The sequence below is a fragment of the Melozone crissalis genome, unplaced genomic scaffold, assembly GCF_028551555.1.
Source record: "Melozone crissalis strain CALT ecotype California unplaced genomic scaffold, PUWL_Pcris_2 ptg000027l_1, whole genome shotgun sequence".
In the NCBI taxonomy this organism is placed as follows: domain Eukaryota; kingdom Metazoa; phylum Chordata; class Aves; order Passeriformes; family Passerellidae; genus Melozone; species Melozone crissalis.
The window spans coordinates 697,168-715,282 of NW_026535805.1; the positions used below are offsets into that span (position 1 = coordinate 697,168).

General features: G+C 43.4%; 1 protein-coding gene across 1 annotated transcript in view; it reads left to right on the top strand.

The window, feature by feature from the left end:
• The first annotated feature begins 2,359 nt into the window (after positions 1–2,359).
• Positions 2,360–18,115, top strand: part of HHIPL2 (HHIP like 2) — a 32,920-nt gene continuing 17,164 nt past the window's right edge. The window contains 2 exon segments of the mRNA XM_054280215.1: positions 2,360–2,597; positions 2,600–2,733. Of these exon segments, the coding sequence (XP_054136190.1) occupies positions 2,360–2,597; positions 2,600–2,733 (372 nt within the window).

Below are 18,115 nucleotides of genomic sequence, written 5' to 3' on the forward strand. Positions count from 1 at the left end.
GAGGGGGTGCATGCAAACTAACTTCGGGACCAGCATGCCATGAGAAGCTACTATTCCAAACACACTGAAAACGACCCCAAAACAACGTGCCAGTATAGAGTTGAGAAATTAGAGTGATATCTAGACGTGAGGAGCAGAGTGCTAGGCCTGCAGAGATGCTGAAAAACCTTTGTTACCCCTCACCCTGAGTGGACAGTCCTCTCGAACCGGGTCCCAGAGCGGGCGGGAGCCTCGAGTAAAACATGTGGGTTACTACACCCAAGGGGCTCCCGCGAGGACTGGACCTCCAGCTCTGCCCCTAATGGACAAGCTGTACCCACCTCCTCTGGGTCACCCGGGGAGAGACGGCAGAGACTACAGACCCATCAGGCTTCTCAATCTCAAGCGGATCACTTTTAATAAAGGCATTAAAAAGAGATAAAAGTCTCCTGCCTTGTTTATTTCAGTTTGGACTATTTTAATTTAGATTGTGAAGTTTCAAAATGTTCTTCCCCAGCATCCCATAAGGTGTCCCTTAGCCCTGGGAAGGAACTCCTCCTTAGGTGAGAGAGATGATCCAGACTCGCTCCCAGTGTCCATCTCATTAGAGTTCATGCCTGGACATGGGCCTAAAGATGTCTTGGGACAACCCTGGCAGGCAACCAGATGTCTCTTCCCTTCCAGACACATGGTGTCCCTTCACTGAAGTCTTTAATTTGGCTTCTTGCCTGCTATTGTGCCCCTCTGCTCCCCCTGAACTTGCACAGATGGACTTTGATGGGCTGATGACTCTCCTGTGATGCCACTGAGAGCAGCCCAGCAGGGTGTTACTTGGGCTTCCCCTTCCATTATCTGCCTGTGTTCCTTTGTGAGTATGCACAGGAGATTTTAGCAATAACCCAAGTATAAAAGCTGAATGCTGGAAGTCCTGGTACTTGGTGAGAGCTCCCATGTAATTTCCTTTTGTTCCCTCAGCTTCCTGTGAAAGATGTGTGTGTCTTGCAGCAGCTGAGACTCTACTGAGGAAGAATTGTGAAACAAAGCATCAGAGATTGGGGTGGGGATAAGGAGAGTGGGGGGATAAAGAGGAGCTTGATGTCTGAAAATACTGCTAATCCGTTTTGGTTCTCCCAGCTTTCTCCTGTGACCTCTGGAAGCAGGATTGCTCTGGGGGATAATGTCCTCTCCAGGTGCTAGAAGTATAATGCTGCAGTCAGCAAGTACAAGAGCTGAGTCACAGCTTTTGTATAACTGTGCCAAGCATTGCTCTTCCATGTCCTGCAAGAAACTTGCTGTTTCCTGACATCACAGTACTTGGACCTGAGACAAACCAGCAGATCACAAATCCAGAGAGAAATCTCAGTGTGTACTGTGTTTTCAAGCCTGTGTATTGTACTTTGAATGTGATAACTCTTAGTGGATTGGAATGGTTATCTTTGGCTTTGAATTCTGTGCTCTAGATTTGGTTTTCCTATCAATTTTTCTCCCCTTCCTGTGGGCAGAGCTTCTGTGAGGATTTTTTTCTTATCATGCATGAAAGAAGTAACTCCCTTTCCATGTGGCTGTGATCAAAATTATCTTGTCCTGCTTATGGAAGAGCAAATCTAGGGAAGTCATCCTCCAGCACAGGCTGAGTACAATGTGTACAAACACCTGCATCCCTAGCTGATGGGAAGGGCTTGCTCAAGCACTATTCACTGGAGGGGAAAGTGTGCAAAGGTTTTGTGCATTTTATATCAGTTTAATGTGAAGAGGGATCAAACTCACAAAAATTAATTTGCTGAAGTAGAGGATTACCACAGAATATCACAGCCAACTTGAGGTTGTGCTGGTGCCTTAAATGAAATTTCCCTCCTTCACTCCTTCTGAATTTCTTCTCATTTTAACCCTGAATGTATACCTGGATTTGTGGGTAACAGCAATATCTTTGAAGTCACTTGTTCCTATGGTTAATTGCTGCCTTAACTTGATTGTATTTTATGATCCCTGTTCAGTCTTTATGAAACCAGGTCCCAGTCTGATGCATTGCAAAAGCTGAGAAAAATGGTAGTTAGGAACTGAAAATTGTTCACTTATGTTTTGTAAAGATTATCAAATTCTGTGTATAGGTATCACATCTCCTGTTTTTATTATTCATATTTCTCGGTGAAGGATTTCTCAGCCAACTTAACCTAAAATGTAGGGATTTGATTTGTGTTTCTAGGGACAGGAGAAATGTCCAGAGGGGAGGGTTAAGCCCTGTGAGGTGTGACACGTAAAAGGCAACCTGGAGGGTGTCTATGCTGCCGAGTAGTACACTTCAGAGAGAAAACAAGAGGGAATGTAAGCCAACCTCAGGGAATGCTGAGCTCTGGGGCTGGTAATTAGTAAAACAGAGAAGATGAATGAACCATGCTATGAAGAAGTCCAGGATTTTTATACATCTGACCTCAAGAAACCTTTGCTTGAGAAGGAAGTGAAGGCCATGGGCTGGAAAGTGAAGCAGCAGCTCTGGTGTTTCTATTACTTGCCCACGTGTGTGTGTTTGCCTCTGTTTTGCCTGATGGGCACTCTGCTGGGACATCCTCAGTGTCTGTATTATGGGCTGCCTTTCCAGCCCCCTTTGCCCTTGGAGTTCTGCTCTATGAAAACTTTGGCTGCTGTGACCAGGAGAGAGACAACAGCATTGCAGCAAAATACTGGGACATCATAGATTACATGGATCCCCAGGGGCATAAACTGTGTGGAACATACATCAAAGATATCCTGTGTCAGGTAAGGATGAAAAATATTTGTATCCTACACTTTGAGCTGGTTTGGAGGTCAGTTGTGGTTCTGACAGCTGTGCTACTGTGAAGGGAGGTGTGGGAGCAGGGGAAGGGTGGGCTGGCAGGGGAATGGCACTTAATCCTCAGCAGGCATTTTAAAGTGCTTTGTGTAAGGTCCATCACTGTAATCTGGGCATATATAATGACATTTGCTAGCAATAAGGGTTTATGGAAACATTGCCCAGTGAGGATGATTGTGAGAGACAACTGCTCACTTTAAAAATTTTAAAAGGTTTAATAAAACTTAACAAAAATACAACAAAAGGACTAAAAAAGAAAAATTTTCAGCACTGGGAACTGCCTTTGCGGCTGCCTACCACGTGGCTGGTTCGTCTTCAAGATGGATGCTCATCCTGGGGGTTGCATCAGCCAACCCTGGCCCCTCCCAAAGTCTGTCAGTCAACTCTTCTTTGTTGTTTATTGGTAGAGACTGCTTTCTTGTAACTTGGTTGGAGGTCAGGTGTTATCATGCCACATCCCCTTAGCAAGAAACTTTTCCATTCCCAGCTGCCTCAAGCTTTTCCACTCCAAACTGCACATGTATACGCCTTCTTTCTACTTGTCTAAGACAACCGAGGCTGTCCGATGGTAACATTGCAAGGCGGGGGAGAGCGGAGAATGGAACTATGGGGAGAACAGAGGTTATCTAAACTACAATAACATAACTATACATCAATAAAGCTTCTCTTAATATTCACACAATATTAATCTCTTAATTACGAGAGCAAATCTTCTCGTTATCCATCTATAACAATGATGATTTTCCCATAATGAAGGAGAGAATTACAGCTCAGAATTTACCCCCTGCTTGGAGCTGCAAGGTGCTGTGTCTTGGGTTGATAAGGAAGTGAGGTTTTTTGGGAAGTTGTAGCTGAACCAATCAGTGACCAGATTTGAATATTAGTACTTGGTGTGGTTATTGAATTCATGGATATGCTTTTGAGAACACAGGGGGTTAAAAAGCAGAGAACTTTCAGGAGAACGTTTTTTTGCTTTGGTCAATTGAAGAGGTCGGATCTGCCGTGCTCAGCCAGAGGCTGGGTGGGGGAGAGGAGGCCATGTGGCTTTGATTGAAGTAGGTTGGAGCTTTGGACAGAGAAGGAGACTGAAGGCCCCTGAGAACGGAGGGGTGGGGAACTACTGAGATGTTTTGGGGAGCTCTAGAGAGAGAGTGCTCCCCCTTCAGAGAGAGAGAGAGCGCCTGCCACCTTAAAATTCAATACCATGTGCTGACAGCACAGCCGGCCGAAAAAGAGAAGGGGAGGGGAGGGAGGGTGCAGTGAGAAGGTGCCCGGCTGCTATGGGAGTTCTGGGTAGGCAGAGCCCAGGATTTTAACCCTTTTCTTGGAGAATAAAAACTTTGCAGTACATTAAACCCTCCTAGAAGAGAGACAGACATACAATAGAAAAAAATGGTGTGGTGAAGGTCTGAGCAAGTGAAAGATGTCAGAAGAAGTTGAGAAGAATCCTAGGTGGGAGGAGATGATAGAGTGACCTTTAGCTAGATTCTTTTCTTGTATAGCCATAGACAAAACCATTTTTCCTGTAACACAGAAACTGCATTTAAGAGGAAGCAATGGCTTGGAGCCAAGAGAGTGCAGTAATGTTATGTGAAAGAGTAGCATGAACAGAAGCTGATGAGGAGGGTGTAGTAGTGCCGTCTGTCTTCAGTGAAGAAGAAGATCTCTGTTCTCGAGACCCCTCAGCCCCAAGGAGTAAATGTGAAGGGAACTGGTGTCCCAAAAGTGAGAAACTGTTGCTTTTTTACAACTAGACAAAACACCCTTGAAAGAAAAACCCTAGAAGCAGCTCTAGTCCATGCAGAGTAGTGAGAGCACTAAACATAGAAAAAAGAAATCACAAAGGCAAATGTTCTCCAAGTAGTGCCATGTATGACATGAAAGCACAAGAAGTTTCAGCTGTGTTTCCTGGAGAAATCTTTAGTACAAAAAAACTCCTCTCTCCATAATGAACTGAGAGTTGATTATCTGAAAAGTGGTAACTAGATTGAGAATCTGAAGTTTTATCTCATTGTGCTATGTAGAAATTAGAAAAAAAAAATGCTTTAAAAAGTTTTCATTCTGAATTCTGTGTGTGTTCCTTTTTACATATTGTAAGTTAATAAAGTTTTTTTTCCTTTATTCCTAAGCTAAAACCTGCTTTGCTCTATTTCTAGTCACATCTCAGAGCAGCCACTAAAACAATTATATTTTCAGAGGAGCACTAGCATTGCGCCAATGTCAAACCATAACATGCTGGATTACAAATTCTACAGAATCAAATGATAGGGGAATTACAGGGAAAGTGTTTGGATCTCTGGACTGCAGGGAGGATGTTTTTTCGTTGTGCTCCTGCTGAGGGTGCTCCAAATGCTGTGCTTGTCAGAGTAAAACAAAATTTCCCAGGCAGTGGTTTCACACAGCTGCTGCAAGGTCCCGAGGCTGCAGTAACAGTGTTTTCACCAATCCTATCTCCCCACTGCCCACCTGGCTTGTGGAAAGTGTGCAGGGAGGAAAGACTAAAGGCCCTTTTCTGCCTGAGCTTCCCTGCATCTCTGGAATCAGAGGGCAGGACTCATCTGCCTTTTTAGCAACTGTGAGTCACACCAAGCTCCACTCAGTGCATGCCAAAACACAAAGCAGCTAAAAGACACACTTAGTCTTTCTAAAACCATACAAAACTCTTGTAGGCAATATTACCTGAGCTCTAAAATGTTATCTATGTACCAAAATGTTTCCACTCTTTTTGGATACTGGCAAGATTCTGGCATCTCCCTGGGGTGGAGGATATACCTTTTCAGCACTAGGGCTGAAAAAAAGTAGCAGCAGAGTTCTCTGTTATTTTACAGCTGGTAAACCAGCAAAAGATGTATTACAGATTCTAACAGAAAAACTGGTGATGATGTTGTAAACATTTTTCCTACATGATTCAGGTAGAAAAAAGACTACAAAATTACTGTTGTTTCTTTGATTCCTCATTCTGCAAGGTATAATGTAATTTTGCATTTGTTTTAAGTGCATTTTGTAGGAAAGAAACTCCCAAACCACCCATATTTTTTTTACAGCATTTCAAAGTCTTAAGCTATTACTCTTTTCCTGTTTTTTAAAGTAAGATTGCTGTTGAATCTTTGAGGAGGAGTTGTGACTGTGATATGTGTTGCTCTCCCTGGTCAAGTTGGTAATAACCACAGAAATAAGATTGGGTTCTCTGGCACATACTGTTTGCCTGTTGAATTAGTGAAAAGTGCAAATATCTACCAAATGGTTTTGCTTCAGTGAAGTCACTTTGCTGGATCCCATTGCTGCTGAACTTACATGGAAGAGATGGAATCCATTCTGCCGCCTCCACAGCATCCTCATAGTTTGGAACAAAATAAATTGTAAGAAAGTGGTGGAGGTGCTTATTAATAAACCTGAATAGTAGCTGCTCTGATTTAGCAAAGACAGCATTTTTTGGGGAGATCAGAGCAGTAGCCATGTATGGTAACAAAGCAGCTCATTCAGTCAGGTGTTCCTTCTGTGCCAAAACCCAGCAAAAGTCAGACAATCTTGCTGGTAATAAGGGGGCTGCTGAGTGTTACCCAGAGGAAGCTGGGTTCACTGGCCCTGCAGAAATCAAGAAGGAGGCCATGGAGTTCACCTTACCCTGGCAGAGCAGCTCTGTGTTCCTTAATGGTCAGGAGATTATTCAGGGATGCGTTCTGGATCATGGATTTCCTGCTAGCACTCTAAACCGGATACATTTCTCTAAAAAACGAACAGGTTATGAAGCGATATGTGGAATAAATCAGCTCCACAACCTGATGTAGTTATGAAGTGGGTATGTATTGTCAGTGCCCAGCACAAGTGAGATAGCTCTTGTGAAAACTTTTGCCCTGAGCTCCGATCTGGGCCACATCTTTATTCACAAAGGTGCTCCATATACATTACATTGCACAACCTTTTCATGCATATTCACCTCCTGGCCCTGCCTGTCCTTGCCTGGTATGGTAATTGGATCCATGCCCTTCTTCACAGTGGTGGTTGCACAGGGGTCTTTCAGTGGTTTCTGAGGCTGAAGGCCGTGGTCTTCCTCACGATTGAACTTTTGAACTTCTTTGCTCGTGCACTGTGGTCCCTTGGTGCTTATCTGAGTACATCTGTTGATTTTGAACAGCTTGGAGACAGAGGAGCTCCTTTATCTAGGTTTCTTGCATTCCTTGGTCTTCTCCCAGTATTGTTCTTCATCGCAAGAAGCTTCAGAAATTTTCCTATGCTCTTTGTATCATGGCAGAGGTTTCTTAAGTAAAAGGTTAAAATTTAACACATCATTCTACAAGCTAAAATTTAAATGCTTCATTCATATTGCTAACTTAAGTGAACCCCCAAAACCTCCATTTCAGTCCCCCTCTTTTCTTAAAGTACAGTAAACTCTTTTACTACAGGGGCCCTGATCTAAATTCTGACCTGCTATCATGACAATTCTCCTTCAGCAAGATTCCATGAGTTCTAGAGAGTGAAGTCAAAATGGACACATGTCTCAACATTCTCCAATTCCACATGAGTGTTAAAATAGACATCATTAAGCTTATAGTAACTAAAATTAATAAATGTATAATGGGGTGACATAAAGTATTCATGATCCCAGTTGCCATTGGTGACCATCAAAATAGTGCATCCCATCAGTTATGACTTGTATCTTGTTTTAATCTTTGCAGGACTCTGTTTATTTCTGTTACATTGTGATGGACAGTTACTAGAGTTCTGTGCCCATTCTTTTGAATCTCTTTTACAATTTTGATTAGATCCTGATGTTTCATTATTTGTTTTACTAGGGTTAAATTCATTCCAATGGGTGTGGGTGGTAACTCGTAAGTTGTGTAGTTTGATTTTATTAACTGGTGGGATATGACTGGTGCTGAAGATACAAAGTCACACCCAGTAACCTTAATAAAGTTGCAAATCCAAAATTGGAATGATTCTTAACAGATAAGGGTACCTTGCTCTTATAAATTTCTATGAAATTACACACAGTTCTTAAACACACACAGCCACTACCTATATACAGTAGTACAGTCCATTGGTTTGTATCCGGGTGGATCTTGAAGTGGCAGATGCCTTGGTCAGTGTCAAGGCATATGTCCTGAGCACTAATCTAACTACTCTCACAGATGAATCCCTGTTGTTCTTGAGCAATGCAAAGCTCCAAGTTTATGGTTTGCCATTTCCCCTGGATTTTCCAAGCCCATACCCTATGTTCCGAGGGATATAATACCGACGCCTTGTGACTTAACCCTAAAGCAACAATGGGGTGAATAGTGTGAACTATGGCATTATGTATAGTGAGCACAAAGGCAGGGGCTGTGTTAGTGGTGGGATTATACGTAAAATTTACCATGGTCCACCAAGATTGGAAATCTCTCTCAAAGTCTGTAGCACTGTCCCAGACAGCCTTTCGCACTTCAGTTGGAAACACCCCTTTACCTCCTTCTCTTATGATTAAAGCAGCTGTTGACTGTACCCATAATTGTGTTTGTATACACAATTTTAGCCCAGCTAAGGGCTAAAGATATGTTATCCTGCAACCCCTTTAATGCATCCGCTAGTAAGCTATAGTCTTGATCTTCACTTTCTCTCCATTTTGGCAGCACCCTTGAGACTTGCCACTGACTATTTCCCAATGCCAGTAGAGATGACTGTAAAGGCTGTTTTAATTATATCAGATTGCTAGTTGCTACAGCTAATTTATTCATTAATATTTCTGAGTCAATCCCATTCAAACCCCCAAAACCCAGTTAAATCCCTTTGCATTCTGTCTCTGGAGTATACTTGTTTTTGTAGCCATCTTGTCCATCCCTTGAAGGATGACCTTAGGAAGGGGGAACAAGCTGGATAAACTGTCAAGATACTAATTTGCATTGACAGTTTGACACGTTTAAGGGACCATTCTGGATTAAATACCAGTTGTTGTTGTTGACCCATATTCCTTATTACACATAGGCCGATTTCATAAACCCTAGGTTCATGCTTAAATGGCGTATTTTGGGTTTGTGCTTGAGTGCTGGGGTGGCTTGTAACAGGCTTAGCTATAGAATTTATTTTAAATTTGAAAGACAGCCCAATACTGTTGCGGGCCCAGACACAAACCACATTGACAGTTTGTCTTAATGTGAAGTTGTACCAACAGTCTAATTCATTTGGACAACTGCAAATCTTCCAGCGCTTATTTACACTGATTTGGGCTGCTTTACTATGGGTAGTCTCATTAATACTTTGACATCCTATCTTAATTACCTCCCCTGTGGTCCCTTGAAGTGACCACAACCTCTGTTTCTGCCATTCCTGCCTTTTATATATTTGGTTTTTGCACATGACCACAGTTGCTAGGTTTAAACCTTTTATATCGGAAGGTTTTCCCATGGATCCAGTGTATTGAGTAAAGGCTTGGGACCAAGGCCATTCAGCATTGCTCTGGCTAGGAGTACTTTCTAATTCATGGACATACAACTATGATTGTAAACAACACTTCCGCAAAAATCCCAACCCACCATGATGCATTCATTTTGTCCAGGTAAGTTTCAGTTTCAGTTCACCATCACCCGGTGTTATTCTCCAAGGGGCTTCTGGAGCTTTCTTAACATGACTGTGGTGGATCCAAGCACTTTGTTCCTTAATCTTGATTGCAGTGAAGGTAATAAGGAGCACTTGGTACAGTCTCTCCCATTGTGGCTGCAGGGCTTTCTCTGTAAGAGACTTAACATATACCTGGTCTCCAGGTTGTAGGTCGTGTACGGGTGCATCACGCCCCGTACCCGGAGTTCCAGTCACATAGTTTTCAGTTGCTCAAAGTTGTTTTGTCAGAGCGATCATACAGGAGGTTAGTGATATGTCCTGGGCAGACATTCCCTTCTGCACCCCCTATGGTCTCCCGTAAGGTGTTTCAAAGGGACTTAGTTTTTCCTTATTCCTGCGTTTGGTTTGAATCCACAGCAGCCCTAATGGGAGGGAGTGAGGCCGTGGCAAATTAGGCTCTTGTCCCAGTCATGTAATTTGTTGTTTGGTCAAATGATTTATTTTCTCTACCTGACCACTTGATTGTGGCTTATATGGGGTGTGAAGTTCCCAGTCTATGCCCAAATAAGTATTGGCTAACCTGTTGCACTAATTTTGCGATAAAATGTGGTCCTCTATCTGAGGAGATTGTGGCCAGGACTCCAAAGCGTGGTATGATTTCCTGTACCAATACCTTAGTTACCTCCTGAGCTTTAGAAGTTCTGGTGCAGAATGCTTCTGGCCATCCTGAAAGGGTATCTGTTAGCACCAGTAAAAACTTACACCTCCCTTTTCTTGGCAATTCCATGAAATCGATTTGCCATTGCTGCCCAGGTCCATGGCCCTTCCCAATCTGGCCAAGTTTTGGTTTGGGAATATTCTTGGATTTGGTCTGGAGGCAAAGGTCACATTGTCAAGTCACTTGGGTGGTAGCAGCTCGTATATTTCTAGCAATGATCCTTTAATTTAGATATTTATGTAGGGCATCAATTTCCCAATGTGTTTTCTGATGTTCCTCCCTCATTAGGGAATGTAATAAATAGGAGAGTATAACTAATTTTCCTTCTATGATGGCCCATCCCTCTTGGTTATAGGCTCCTTTCTGCTCATAGATCAATTTTCTGTCTAATTTGTTGTATTTTGGCTTACTTTCAAGGGAAATTTGCACATCTGGAATCAGGGTCGCCTCAGTTATTACCTCATTTTTCGCTGCTTCTTTTGCTTCCCTATCCGCCAGCTTGTTCCCTTCTTCCAATTCTGAGTTTATCTTCTGATATGCCTTAATGTGCATGATCACCACATTCTCTGGTGACTGCACTGCTTCTAGGAGTCACAGTATTTCTAATGCATGTTTAATGTTTTTCCCTTGAGAGTTCAGCAACCCTCTTTCTTTCCAAATGGCTCCATAAGCATGCACTACTCCAAATGCATACTTTGAGTCTATATACATGTTTATTTCTTTCCCTTTTGCCAATCCCAAGGCCCAAATTAGAGCAATTATCTCGGCCTTTTGTGCAGAGGTGTTTGTTGGCAGGGGTCCAGATTCTGTTACCTCCCTGCAGGTAGTAATTGTGTACCTGGCATGTAGTTTTCCACTGATGACATAACTGCTTCCATCAGTAAACCAGATTTCTGCTTTCTTGAAAGGGGTGTACTTGTAGTCAGGGTGGCTGGAATAGGTTGCCTTGATAGTCTCCAGGCAGTCATGCTTCACTGACTCCCCTTGGTTTCCACTGAGGAAGGAGGCTGGACTGACAGTGTTAGTCACTACTATGTCCACATCATCTTGCTCCACCATAACAGCTCAGTATCTCAGAAATCTTTGTTTCTTAGGGAATGCCAATGCCTGCCTTTCACCTCTAGCACTGCAGACACCGTGTGAGACACGAGCACAATCATTTTCTGGCCCAGGGTGAATTTATGTGCCTCTTGGATATTCAGTACAACTGCTGCAACAGCTCTGAGGCATCCAGGCCACCCTTTAGCTGCTGCATCCAATTGCTTAGAGAAGTAAGCAACTGCTGCCCGATACAGTCCGAGGTCCTGTGCTAATATCCCCAAAGCAATTTCTTGTTTCTCCTGGGAGAACAAAAGGAAAGGCTTACTCATGTCTGGCAGTCCCAGAGTTGGAGCTGACATGAGGCCTTTTTTTCAGCTGCTAGAAGGCCTGCGTATCTTTCTTTGTCCATTGGATGTCCCTGCTTTCAGTTGCAATAAGTTCATATAAGGGCTTAACAAACAGTCCATAGTTATAGATCCATAACCTGCACCACCCCATCATCCCCAGGAAAGTTCGTAGTTCTTCTGCAGTCTAATAAGGTTTTGGGCTCTGGCCTATTGCCTCCTTCCAGCTCTGGTCCAGGGTATGTTGTTCAGCACTGACTTCGTAACCCAGATAGGTTACTTTCTGTTTTACTACTTGAACCTTTTTCTTTGATATCAGGTACCCTTGGAGCCCCAGAAAGTTCAAGAGGCTTACCATCCAGGCCACACATGCCTCCCTTGTTCATGTGACTATCAGGATGTCATCTACATATTTTAGCAGCTTCCCTTCTTCTGGAGGGTCTTCCCAGGTCTCTAATTCCTTTGCAAGTTGTTCTCCAAACAAAGTGGGTGAGTTTTTAAATCGTTGTGGGAGTACTATCCATGTAAGTTGAGTTCTTTGCCCGCTCTTAGGACTTTCCCATTCAAATGCAAAAATTTTCTAGCTGGTTTCATGGATAGGAAGGCAAAAGAAGGCTTCTTTCAAATCTAAAATGGTAAACCAAGTTAGTTCATGTGTTAAGCAAAGTAATAACGTGTATGGATTGGCCACCACAGGATACAGAACCTCAGTTACCTTGTTCACGGCTTGCACATCCTGTACTAACTGGTATGACCCATCAGGTTTGAGGACTGGTAGGATAGGGGTATTAAAATCAGATTCTTTTAAAAATCCTAGATGCAAGAAATTCTCAATAACTGGGCTAATTCTTTCCTTATCCTCCTTCCTCAGGGGATACTGTTTAACCCTGACAGGTTGCTTTCCCTCTTTTCTCTTGATCTCTGTATAGGAGAGATCTTTCGCTCTCTGTATAGGAGAGATTTTTCTCTCTTTCTGGTACATCAGAGGCCCATACCCCAGGGAACACCTGATTCATTATCTCTTCATCGATTTCAGTTTCCCTTGTGACTTCACTAGTGATTAATATCAAACTCAATATTTCTACATACTTTTGTTCATTTACCTCCAGAGTAATTTCCCCATTTTTGAATTTGCTGGGACAATTACAGTTGCCTGTAATTGTCCCAGCAAATCTCTGCCCAAAAGTGGCTCAGGGGAGTTGGGCATATATAGAAATTTGTGGATCCCCCACTGCTTTCCCAGTTTGTATTTTAGTGGCCTAAAAAAAAATGCCTTTTCAGTTTGGCCAGTTGCTCCTGTAACTATAACATGCATAATCATCCCCTATGGGCATCAGGGCTGTATTTAGAACCGAGTACGTTGCCCCAGTGGCAACTAGGAATTTCACTTCTTTTTCCATTTCCCCCAGTTTCAGTTTTACAACCAGAGGGCCTGCTGGGGTCTCCTCTGGTCTCCCCTAATTCTCTTGCACATGGGCAACCATCCCTCCTCTCCTTTGATTCCCTTGACCATTCTGTTTCCATTCTGAACAGTCCTCTTCCAATGGCCCTGTTTCTTACAGTTTGCACATTGATTTCTGCCTAATCGAGGAGGGCCTTGCTTGGGTGGTCCCTGCCCGCTTTCATGTTTTTCTCTCCGTTCCTCCTGCACTATTGCTATTTAGTTTTTCATCCCTTGTTTACCCCTCTTCTCTGTTGCTAAAGACTCTCCAAGCCTCCCCCAATAAAGTTTCTAAATTCTGTGTATCTTCTTCTTGGACTTTTTGGAGTTTGTGCCTAATATCCCCTGTGGACTGTCCCAAAAATGGATTAATTAGTTGTTGTATCCCCACGTCAGATGCAGGGTCCAGTGGTGTATAGTATTGCATTGTGTTTCTCAGGCAGTCTAGGAACTCTGTGGGGGATTCTGAGGGTCCCTGTTTAATAGCATATAAGGCTGACCAATTTATAGTTTTAGGCATTGCTCTTTCCACTCTCAGTATAATCCAATCCTGATAATTCTTTAGCCTCTGTCTTTCTGCTGGTAGGTTCGGGTTCCAGCCTGGGTCCTGAAGTGGAAAATGTTCCTTTAGATCCGCTTGTTGTTGTCTAAAGTGGTCTGCTACCAGGTCCCCTGCTGTTTTTAAAACCAGCTGGTTTTCTGTTTCAGTGAACGCATCTAATAACAATTGAATATCACCCCAGTCTGGATTGTGCTGCTTCATAATGTATCATAGATGTTTAGCAGTGTTTACTGGGTAATTCCGGTAATTTCCCGCAACCCTTTCCCATGCTTCCCAATCAAGGGTGGAGAAGAGCACCTTAACCAATATCTTTTCTCCGCCTGGTATTACTGTCTCCTGCAAAGGGGCCTGCAGTATTCGTTCTCTAGTTCGGGTTGCTATTGGGAACCCCGGAGGGGTTGGAGCTGGTGTCTTCTCCAAGGGAGGAGAAGGAGTAGGACTAGTAGGAATAGGTGCGGGAGGTGGTGCTGGTGCCCCTCCCAAGTCCCTGCCCCTTCCCCCCTGCCGTCCCAAGTGAGGGCTAAATTGGTTGGCTAGATCTTGTTCTTTCTCTAATGCTGCATGATAAACTTTATCTGTCCTGGTGCATCTCTGTCTTATGCTACAAGCCGAGCAGTACTGTTTATCTTCTCCCATTTTGCTTCTGTTTTCTCTTTCAAGAGGCAGAACAAGGGAGTCAGAAGGGGCCCTGATGCCACAGTCCCTTTGCCAATCAGGGTTTCTTTCAGAGGGAGAAAAACAGATCACAGTAAGAAACCTCCTCCCATTTCCCTTCTCTGCGTAGAAACAGCATTAGCTGTAACAGGGTATTATATTCCAATGTACCTGTAGGAGGCCCACCTTGCCCCATCCTCTCGGCGATATAATGGCTACCAATGGGAGCAATATTTATTTAGGCTGTTTTTTATTTTCTGTGCCCCCTTTGCCTGCTATTTCTCTCCAGTGTGCTAAGATGCATGCTAATGGGCGGGCGTTAGGAACTTCCTTACTCTGCCTTGTTCCCATTATGTCTTTTCAGAGCAATCTTAGCTTACTCAGATCCGAATATTCAGATATGAGTCTCGAATCAATTAGAAGAGGCATGTAAAGCATTTTGGCTCTGCTGGTAGAGCTCAGTCTGCATCTGGGTCTGTTTTAGCTACCTACACTTGTTTTAAGCACTTAGAGGTTTAGAGTCTGACCTACCTCCAGCTGAATTGTTCTAAATTCTAAATTCTAAATTTTAATTCCAGAATTTAGCTTAAAAACTGAGTGTGAAATTCTGACAACTGTAATATTCCTAAAGAGGTGTAGTGTGAGTTAATACCCCAGTTCTGGCATTCCTCCCTCATGCTCCTGTCCCCTTGGGACAGGTATGGAAATGGAAACTGCCTAAAAAAGGTGCGGGAGAGCTACCTGCCTCCTGCCACCTTCAGTCCTCTCCTGTGCCCTTTCCAGGCTAGTACTGGGCCATACTAGCTTGGGCTCTAACCCAACCCTTTTTCCTACATTCCTTTACTCTAAACCTCCATGCACACCTATTAGACAAGATGGCACCTGCTACACGGCCGGATCTCCCAGTTTGAATGCTGTGGCGCACAGTTTTCCCGCCTCAGCACACAACACAGCGTCTGGGACCCTCCCTTCCCCTCCTCTACCTCAGACCAGCACCCCCGCAGCAGGTGCTGGCCCCGTGCCCATCCCCCTCCTCGCGGTGCCCAGCTACCCTGCTGCCCACCCCGTTCCCGTGGGGTTCGGGGGCGCACAGGGCCCGTTCTCTGTCCCGCTCCACCCCTGCCTGCCTTTGCTCTGTGTCCTCCTGGCCCTGGGCCCGCACTTGGTCTTCCTGTCCCTCTGGAGCCGAGCGCCGCTCTGCCTGTGCCTGGCCCGGCTCCCGTGCTGTCCGTCTCGGATGCTGTGGGTCCTGTGGCCGCCGCTGCCAGGCTCGGCTCTTTTCCCCGCTGGCACCCTCCCCCACTCCTCTCCAATCTGGTCACTCCCGGTTCCATGCTGGAAGTGAGACTGACCCTGATCAAAACACACCCATTTCAGATATCAATGACCCCTCTCCATCAATAACCTCGGAGACAGTGTATGCTTCAATATCTACAGGCATAAGCATCATGAGGTGCATCGAACAGCCAAATACAGCACCCAAAGACCCTTCTCTTGAGCCTCCGAGACAGCAAAAAAACCCAAACCATGTGGCATGGAAGAAAAGAAAGAAAAAGACTGTAATCACAGATGTTCATCAAAGAAAATGTCCCTCCACTACTTCATAAGTGTATAAGACTCCTTGTTCTATATGTGTGAATTTCATGTAAAGATATATACCAACATCCAATTGCTCAAACACACACAAATTTAAAAAAGGCAAAAAAAGCAGCCATAGGTTTTTAACAGCTATTTCTTGTGAGATTTTAAGAATGCTTTCAGTTTTCAAAATTCTGTTATATTCTAACAGCTCAATAGTGACTCCTTTTTATAAGGATAGTTATAAAATCCAAGTAATTTTGTCTTAAGAATAACGAGTCTTTAAAGCTGTTGAAAAGCAAAGATGCAGAAGCCTCTAACAGCCTTACTAATAGATGTGCAGCACTCATGTAGCTAAATACTATTTTGTCTCTCTATGTACTTTGGATATAACGAATCCATGAAATTGAAATTTGCAAATACTCAGTCTTTACTAAATTATTCAGCCTCTTTGAAATCTTACTCCCCACCAGCAAATAAACAGTTCCATGGCCGAAGCACCCTGTGGCTTTGGGGAAGCCTGCTACGCTAGCACCTGACTTTACCATAATTTGTGACCAAAAAATTAAGCACAGCAGATTTGTCCATCAGTTTGAATCTGACTGCAAAACCAAAATTGACTTTTGAGGTAGAAAAAAGAAAATAGCACCCTCAGTATTGGCCTCTGGGGTTGCTCCTACAAAAACTCAATAAATGCTAAGAGAATTAAAGGTGCTAGCTAAGTAAGCAAAACAATGCTACACCCTAAACATTGAGTAAGCTGCTAACAAATGCTAATAACACCATGCATGTATCATTATAAAACCAAGCAGCAATAGACTTTTCACCGCTCGCCCTTGGACATAGTTGCCAAAACTTTGAAAATATGTACTGCTTTAACCTTTCTTCATACTTGTGAAAAACGCATATTTTATGATTGGCTTTTTGCAAATATTGAAATGAGTATTATATCTATTATGTTAGAAAGTTATGCTGTATTAATTTTCTCAAGTAGTATGTTAAATATAGTTTTAGGTTATAACATAATGTTAAAATAGAAACTATGCTATGAATGATACTTTTTTAAAGAAAGGACTTGCACGGAAGTAGCAGCCACTGGACACCTAAATCTTTCAGATAAAAAGAATTTATTGCTCTCTTATCAGAAGAAACTAACTTCTTCCCGTCTCGCTCAGCCTTGAAGATGCTGTTAGGATTAAGAGGAAGAAGCTGACATGGACCAGACAGAGTCATGTGTTTGAATGGAATTTATGCATCATGTATGAGATGTATGAATATGCAACTGGCTACTGTTTTCAAGGGTTAATCCTCTGTTAACGGGTGTCCTTTTTTGGGCTTATTTTGCCCAGAAAAAGGTACCCAGAAGTCCGTAACTCTTTGTTTTTATTGTCTCATACTGTCCTAATCCAAATTGTCCAAATTATTATTACTGTAATTATATTGCTATTTTTATAACCATTTTATTATTATTAAAAGTTTAAAATTTTAAAAACGATTGGCATTTTTCACATACTCGGCATCTATCCACGCAAACATCCAGAAGCTGAAGGAGCTAGTAAAGTTAAGAAGAACTCTGTTTACATCATTTTATTCAGTTAAAAGTTAAGAAGAACTCCATTTACATCAATGAATTTTTTGGACAATGGGGGTTGACAGGATGGGTTTCATCGTTTGTTAAAGGAATTTGTGGCTTGTAATCATTGTTTTTACTTATGTTTTCCTGTATAGTTAAGTGTTTGCAGAGGTCCAATGGGGAAGTTTTCATAGTAAGAAAAAACAGGGGAGTTGTGGCCTCTCGGGGGAATCCCCAGGGCCTTGCCTTGGAAGAATATATCAGAGAGTTTTGCCCATCTATGCTGCTAGAGGGGACTCAGCCCATGGTGCTCTGCAGCACTACTGCCAATCTACACTAGATTGCCTGTCCCATTGGCCAGTTGACACTGCCCACCCCAATTATTCATCCCTCCTCCCCCTACAGATTGCTGCCCTTTGCTCTGCCCTTTGTCAGCCCCGGTGCCCTCCAGTTACTGGTCACTGACCCCATTCTTAGGTCATGCAGACCACATGGTTTAGTCTTTTGTCTCTGGTCCCTTTGGTGGGGTGAATGCAATAAACCCTTGCTGGAATGTATCATGCAAAGATCCTTCCTGTCTTTCCTCTGCTGAGCTGTCTGTGGCATGTGTGTGTGCATGGACTTGAAATGGCTGCTCTTGTGGCCCTACTCTGAGAGGCTTCTGAAGGAGATGTTTCAAAGAAGGCTGCAGTATTTCTATCACCTTGACATGCTGCAACAGGGAATGGTGTGGTTCTGCCAGCTGGGACTGGGGTCAGACTGCAAGGACAGGCCTGGGGGACTTCTCAAGGCTGAAGAGTTTAGATTTAGGAAGAGGGAGAGGTTCCTTGCAGATGTGATGTGGAAGCAACAGAAACCAGGTCATTC